This window comes from Anguilla anguilla, chromosome 2 (assembly GCF_013347855.1).
Source record: "Anguilla anguilla isolate fAngAng1 chromosome 2, fAngAng1.pri, whole genome shotgun sequence".
NCBI lineage: Eukaryota > Metazoa > Chordata > Actinopteri > Anguilliformes > Anguillidae > Anguilla > Anguilla anguilla.
Window position 1 is genome coordinate 25,637,128 of NC_049202.1, and position 8,419 is coordinate 25,645,546.

The window sequence follows — 8,419 nt, forward strand, 5'->3', positions numbered from 1 at the left end:
TTATCATGTGAATGATTCAGGATTGTACTAACATTAGAAACAATGACTTTCAGGGAGCTAGCAGGTACCACTCATTCATTTGAGTGTGAAATAGGCTACATGCACTGATGGCACAATATTGTCTTCTTAAGAGCATAACTTCACCACCAAGAACATTGCTCCTATGCAGTCCTGCTGAACTCCAAGGGAAGAAACAATGTATAAAATGGACTATCATCAGTGATGTTACCCTTTAAAAACAGTACCAATGGACAGCAAACTGGAAGTGGTGAAATTCCAGCAATGAGAGATCTCCAAATGTTTTATGAGCCATTTCACCACAACCTTTGGTTTGTTCTACAAAGACGTTTGTTTGTTCTTCCCCTAATTTCCTCATGTCTGAAGGTAGTCTGGTAGTGAAACCCAGGGTTTGGCCACATCCCAGCATCCCTCTTGTCACAAAGCTGAAATGGTATATGTATAACTTCCCCATTCAACGTGAAAACTGCCTGACTGTTTTGTGGCTGCCCATCAGTGTGACAGTTCCAAACATTACACTTGCTTCTTAATCCTTGGAGCCTGAGTCTCCCTGGAATTTGAAAAAGACTGGCAAACCTGGATGTAATTACCCTATAACTCCAACCCTCCAAAAAACCCAACCCATATTGTCAAAAATTAGAGCAGTCCTCTCACTCTTGTTAATTTTCTACAAATCACTATCCACTTGAGTCCTACTGGGCTCCTGTACAAGAAGCGCATCTAATTAAAGGAGCAGCAAAACCACATATACTACCCAGTTGTTTTATTGCAGAACTGCCTACAAATATGCAGGTATGCGGATCAATTTGGAAATATACAGTGCTCCAAAGTATTGTAATCCACTTGACACCATTTTACCCAATAACAGTAACATTTCATTTGAGTCTGTGCTTTTTAGAGCAAATACTGTTATGTTTAGACATTGGATTGTTGCCCTGGTGATTCAGGTAGAAGACAGGTAGTTGAAGTGCTCCATCAGTTTTTAGTCTTTGTGTTTTAGCCTCAATTTTTTATTGTTTCTCAGTCAAGAGACAGACCTGTGCCTGGGCTGGAGCAGAGCAGAAAGCAGTCAGAGGTTACTGAAGTATAGAGCCAGGCTGATGATGTGGTGCTGTCTAACCTGCAGCACTGTCATTTTTTAAAAAAAGGTCCAACAACATAGTGTAATTCGCATTTCAGTAACAAAAAAAAAAAAGTACTTTCGGTCACACTCCAGCGATATTACAAAGTACTATATCAGCATATTTTGCTACATAATATTGCTTTCACTGAAAAAAAGATAAAAATGCAAGGAACCTGTCCTAATCTAACCATTTACAGCCATTGTTGATATACACAATTCCTTACAGTGTGGTTAATATAAATGAAAAAACTTGGGTCAGACTCAAATCAGCAGAAATAAATCCACATAAATGATGGTCACAAACATTTTTTCAGCAGTAAGTACATATTTTAAAAAACCTATTCCACTAATAGACTCTGACCCTTACCACAAACGTATTTTCATAGCCAATTACAAGCATGTCTCCTCTATTTAGTTCTATCCACTGTCTCTGGCTGTGCCTTTTTTAAAGCCAGTGTGGCCTAGCTTGGCTTCATATGAACATTAGTGCTACTTTGATATCGACTGCACTGTGAAACACAGCACTCACATATTTGCCAACTTTCACAAACTGTACTTGCATAAATAACCTTTGACCTCATGTAGGTTTCCACACGAAAGTCCACCAGTTTTATTAGGTCAAAATGTCCATTCAAAACCATCCTGGTTTGCGTATTGTTTTCTTCCTATTTTCTTTTTATCATCCTACTTTTCATTTGTGTGCATGCTGTGTGATTCCATTTGTCAAAACACCACAAGCATCGTGGATTCCTATTTGAATATACATTATTCAACAGAGCTTTCTATGTCCACAAATCCAAAGAGTGCATCAGCTTGTGTTCTGTATCTTTTATAATTTACCCCAGTTCATCCATGCCCTGCCCTCCTCCCCCACTATCAGTAGCCAAGTAGACATAATGCAGGTGAGCCCAGAGTGTAAGCAATATATTCAACACAGCTCTCAGCTTACAGCACACAGGAGAAATGCTGATGTCAGGGACACTCTGTCCTTATTCCAGGAAGGCAGAGCCCTGCAGAGGTAAGTGTGAACTCAACCCTTCCCAAAATGGCTTTTTGTTGTAATCCCACAATGTGTCTCAAAAGTACATGGTGCCAAATGGAGTACGCAGCCCCACATACTTACAGTATGCAATGCAGACCATGTGGAATAGTCTGATTGATACTGAAGCATGGTGTGGAGGTTGCTCTGTAGTTACAGACAGTAATTCATCAAAACAGAGAGTTTGCTGAGGAGCCAAGCAGGGAAGATGCAGTTGTCTATTTTAAAAGAACATTCCATATATATGTGATCTCATGGTTCCTTGAATTCAATGCTGTCAGCTGCTTCACTGAAAAGATTAGAATCCAGGGCTAAGAATAAACCACCTGCCAAGTGGTCAGATAAAGTACCAAATGATCCCGTTTAGCCTCGTTTCATCACCGCAGAGAACAGGGGGAGGGTCTGGTACTGTAAAATGGCAACAGAAATTTTACACTCCTAAAACAGTCATGAAAATGTTGTACCCACTATCAAAATTCTACAATTGTGCATCCACAGAAGAGCTAGGCACCCACCCAGGCTCCCTGGGATGAATCAACTGTTCATATGAGCATGACTCATGACAGAAACAGCCAGTCACACTTGCAAGAATTAGACACAAGAAGTATAGAGTCTGGTCCAGAGGAAAGAAATCATACGCATCAGGCAGGAAAATAAATGGAAAACAGACAGTGCCTCCTGGTGGAGGAGAAAGGAAATACCACTTAGGTGTTTAGGTATTAGAAAATAACTATTGTAGAAATGCTCTCTGGCTTGACTGTTGCCAAGTCTTTCTGTGTTGCAAATGATTAACAATATTTTTGAAGTTAAGCTACAGTAGTCCCTGGCTGCAGACAGGAAAAGGTATTATTAAGGGGTATTTTCAACACCCCATCCCCCACAACCTCTGCCCCTCACCACCCTGTCTCAGCTCCTTGCAGTTCCCTTGGCAACCCAAAAAATGCAGCGCAAATAAATTACACACAACACATCCAATTTCTAGAAAGGGCGCAAGACTCTAAGCAGATCAAAAGAGTGCCGCCATCAAGCTCCTCAAACCATTTGCAGTGGGGTGATCGAACTCTACCGCTAGGGAGATCACAACTGCTTAGTTCCACTCAAGCCACAAGACATCAGTAGGCTGATGTGTTGGGGGAGGGGGGTAGCAGGGCAGAGCTGGGCAGCAGCATGAGGGAGGGCAGCTATGCCGATCCCTCATTCAGGTGTCAGTACTGGTTGATGCCGAAGAGTCGTACTCCGTGTAGCTGGGGAAGCTTGGGAATGAGCACGGTCAGCAGGGAGACGGTGTTGACGACAAAGTGGACTCTGTCATACTTTGTGTAAAAGCTGGTGAGGAAGTACCTACAGAAAGAGAAGACAACAACCACTTCATTCTTAAGACGCAACGTCAAATTCACCATTTACATTTTAGGCATTTAGCACCGCTAGTATCTAGATGGACTTACACAGCTTACGTTTTTACATAAAATACACTAATATAACCAGATATTTACTGAAGTCAGTCAAGTTAAGTACCTGGCTCAAAGGTACAGCAGCAGCGACCCATCTGGGAATCATACCTACAGCCTTAGCGTAGAAAGACCAGTTTACTAAACATTACGCTGCGCTGCCGCCCAGTGAAGCACAATGGCATCACTTAGCATGAAAAGAAACGAGTGTGAGAGAGCTCTCATGAGATTTCTGTGGAGCTGAGAAAAAAGTGACAAAGTGTATGGTATAAGTGCTTCTAAATAGGGCTCCTCTTGCGAGCAGTTACTGCAGGAGCTCTGAGTCACCACCTGCCACTGACAAGCAGTGAATTTTGAAGGGTTTAATATGACAAACCATCATGCCCTCTGCAGTGTGTTGACTTAAGCAACGGCAACTGGCACAGCAAGGTTCAACTGGCTCTACTGAGAAGGACAAAGGGCAGAGATTTAGTTTTTCATTAATCAAAACCTGTTGTTCATTAAGGCCAGAAGAAGGTGACTGCAAATGAGCACTCAATGATCTGTACTTTTGAACTGGACAGTCCCAGACCAGATTTCTGCGGTTGCAGTGGTGACACATTGTCACCTGTTTGCTATTTCCTGGAATGTGACGAAGTGCTTGTGTTCCTTGGGGGAACCTCAAGGAGGATGTCTTAAATACTACAGCAACAGACAATAGCCTAAAGCATGCATCCTAAAGCAAGGAATTTTACTTCTGATGCATACTCATATCCTACAAGAGCCTACAGGCCACCAGAGAAAGATATGCCTCTCCCATCCAATCAGAGCTAACTCATCTGCAGTACTACCAAGCCGGTAGTGTGGAAAAATTATTTTTGACTTGTAGCTGAGTTGAAAGCTGGCTATGCTGAGGTTGTTGAAGAGAGTACGAACATGACGCAATACGCACAGCAATGGGGTGTGAAGCTCAGTAGACTGGCTGAGATGTGGATCTAGTGGGATGTCCTACACATAACAACCAAACCAGGATAAGTAAAACCATCCTTATTCCAAATACAACTCAAATACAGCAAAGCAAGAAGACAACCTGACCAGGCTCGTTCAAGAACTAGAGTTAACCTAGGAATTGCTTTTCCTCAGTGGTGTCAGCTGAAATTCGCCAAAGGGATGAAAAGCTGATGGTGTTGGCTTGTTTTCTGTTGAATCTGGAAGTAGCGTTACCTCTAGCTATCCAGCTAGAGTTGCTAGATGTTGCTAGGTTTTTGATCAGAATATCCGGTTTTCAAATTATTTGTACATGTCCAGTTCGTGGTCAGGGCCAGACAATGTAATGTCTGGTCCGAATAATTGATGGAAGAAATTTACCATTAATTTATAATGAATCTGCATATCAGTTACTCGGCCGGGTACTCGGGGTGAGTAGGCATGGTTGAAGACAGAGGAGACTTCTTTGATTGTAAACACAGGACCACAGCAAGGCTTTAAGAAATCCTGCATAGTATGCCTTTAATGCCAGGAGCTAGAATCTATCTGAAACACAGAGGGCTCCATCATTCACTGGGCTGTGTGGGTGGAGATTGAGCTGGGGTATATTACATGCTGATGGATGTATGGCCCAGGGGAGCAGTTGTAGAGAGTTACAGGGCAGTGGGGCCATGGACACATGAGAAAGGGCCTAAAACAAGAGAAGTGTCAGTGTGGGAGGGAAAGGCATACTATGTCACTCACAGGACGATGGGTGTGATGGTGAGAAACTTGCGCGAGGCGGTGAACTGAATGCCGTAATCCATTTGCTCCCAGTGTGTGAGGAGGCGGCACTTGCCTTGGTCCGGAGTCTCAAAAGGGGTCCCTTTCACCGTGTGCAGAAAGATGTACATGCACTACACCAGAAACACACAGTGCTCAACATCAGGGAAAGGGATCAAGGGTGAAAGACAATGTAACAGGCTGACAGGCTGTCACAGTGCCAAGAAAGCCAGTTTGATTCTCATCACAGACAAACTTTGATCCTTTTTGGACAAGGTTTAGCTGCAAGCTGAAACAGAGTGCTTGGGAGTTACTCAACTGTGGCTGGAGTTTTCTACTCAGCAACTCAAATTCCACAAAAAAGCTAGTTAATGGAGAGAAAAAATTCACATAAGTATCTAAATGAACCTATAATAGCTACTACTTTCATTCTTTTTCCTTTTCTTCACAATACTTCATCTCTGCACTTGGACTTATATAGGAAGAATACACCAGGCCTATTCAACTGATGGCCCACATTTTGTGGTGGAAAAGTTGGTGAAATGCCATCTAGGCTGGAGTTGAAAACCTGGCTATATTTGGTTGAAAAATGAAAGTTTTCTAACCGACTAGGATGTAAAATCTGAGCAATACTGGCATTAGCTTAATCCGTTTCTGTCTGAACATCTCTCAACCTAGATTTCCACTCCTCAAGACGCCTAGATTCTGGCTTTTGCTCACTGGGATACTACATAAGTCAGTATAACTCCAACTAGTGACAGAATAATTAAAAACTATGCTTATGCTTTAAGCAGTTAGTTTACACATGTACAATACATGTTATTCATACATTGTGTTACAAACAGTATATGAAACATAGATGGCTCAGTAGACTCTAGCTAGGCCAGAACTCCACCAGGCTTTAATACATTGGTAGTGTAATGAAATGTGTTAAGAATGTTGTGTTAGCTGTGTTAAAGTAATTTCATTGCTCCCCACACTTACATTTCTCTCCTGGGCCTAGCTGTCACACCCCCCCCCCAGACCCCGCCCCCCACTCACCATGTTGTGGATGAGGTTGGTGAGGGTCCAGACCACTGGCACGCTAGCAAAGGGAATGCTGAGCAGAATGACGTGCAGCAGGCCGATGCCCAGAACATACGAGAGCCACATGCCCCTGCTGTTCATCACCTGTGTGTTGGGGTTCACCTCGCTGTGCGCTGTGCCCACATTCATCCTGGCAACATGCACACCTGAGATAACCACAATAACTCACATCAGTTCAAACATATATGCACACCATGACTGGCACAACTCATAACCAGTTCACGCTGCCATCTAAGCTATTCCCGCCCAGGCAGTGGACACTGAAACAAGTTCCAGGAGTCAGGGACAACGTGCCAGATGTGAATTTAAATTCTCTGCAATCTTCTACATCTAGATATGGTTATGTTGACTCCAGGTCCAGGCAAAATCAGTAGGCTACTGTTCACTTACAAATGAGCAGTACAATGTACTGTGAACATAATGCAGCTGTAGAACTGATACCATAATTCCAGATAGCCTACGCTGTGCATTAATTTGAATGCTAAACACAGTTATCACATGTATCTACCAATGAAGTAAATTATGGAACAAAAGCAAACAAACCTAACTAATGTAAACTTTTTTTCAACTCCACAGTGAGAAATGTGGTGACAGAAACCCACTTTTAAAAACATACTAGTTTGTAAAGGCTATGTGTTATTAATACTTCTCACAATCAATAGCGTATACGTTTACAGCAGCGTTTCCACGTATCAGCTGCTATAAAAAGGTATATATGATTCCGTTACAACCGATTAAAGTGCTTTATTTGCATATGAAGAGTATACGGTTTCACGCAGTTTCCGTTATCTGTCAAATTATTTAACAGAAGATAATTGCTTACTTTACCAATTATACATTCTAGGGGATAACAAATACAGGCTACGTTTCAAAATAAACTGATCATCATACTTACAGAAGAAATGAACTTGCGAATCTCACTGACGACTCACTGAGTTTTCCAATAAAAAGTAGCCAAGGCTAAACACTTTTTCCTATCAACAAGAAATTGTCTTTTTTGTGTCTATTTACATCGATCCTAGAGTGTTAAACTTAAATGCATTCAGTCCAGTTCTTGTGTTCCGAGTCCTCGTGTAGATCTTTGTATTTGTTCGTGTTTTATTGGGATTTACATTCGCGCGAAAAGCACATCCATCTTGCCCTCCCAGCCACTTTGTTTCTTCTGCAAAAACCTGGTGCTGAAGATACGACTAAAGCTCAACGAGGATCATCATGATTTACCGAATACACAACACTGGACGGATACAATCGATTAAGAAAAAATAATCACATTCTTCTCTGATAGGTTCAATCAAATCACAGGGTACTTTTTTGACTAATAAGAGGCAAGTGCGCTGTGTGTTGCGTGTAGGTTCAAAATGTCACGCCCAATTTTACGTCATGCATGCAGTGTATAAAATACACGAGAATCAATTCTGCGTAGAATCTGCGCAGATTTCCGCATCTTCCTTTATTTGGAATTGACCTCGCAATATAGTTTCATTCCCCGGCGGATAGACGTCACAATACAACAAGAGCACGTTCTACACGGAATATGGATTGACTACATAAAGACAATTCATGACATTTAAAATTACCAAATTGCCAGAAAGGTACTGCATGACAAAAATCGAACAAATAGACAGTTGTACTTGGCTATGCACCGTCCAGACATGTCTCTTGCATGCATAATTGTATTTTCCCATTTAAACACCTGAATCAGATATTTGACTTAGGGGTGAACATTGAGTTGGACCCAAAGATTGCTTTACTAAAATGGGTTAACATGGGTCATGACACATTACCAATAGTGTTGTGTTTTAAAAACATTTTAGTACATAATCTGAGATTGAATGATGATTGTATGCATGCCCACTTGAGAAAATCTTCTGTGAATTTATCTGAATGTCTAATTCCTCCCTTCATTCAGATTTTCTGTGTGTGTTGGTGTTCTGATGGCATTCTGTGTATTTCTTTCCTGCAACTGCTGTAGTTACA

General features: G+C 41.8%; 1 protein-coding gene across 1 annotated transcript; it reads right to left on the reverse strand.

The window, feature by feature from the left end:
• Positions 1-764: 764 nt before the first annotated feature.
• Positions 765-7,890, reverse strand: LOC118220155 (ORM1-like protein 3). Its single transcript, XM_035403824.1, has 4 exons — positions 7,338-7,890; positions 6,398-6,588; positions 5,339-5,490; positions 765-3,521 (listed from the first exon to the last, which is right to left on the reverse strand). The coding sequence occupies exons 2-4, from the start codon at positions 6,569-6,571 to the stop codon at positions 3,386-3,388; spliced, it is 462 nt and encodes a 153-aa protein (XP_035259715.1). The 5' UTR covers positions 6,572-6,588; positions 7,338-7,890; the 3' UTR covers positions 765-3,385.
• Between the last annotated feature and the right edge of the window lie 529 nt (positions 7,891-8,419).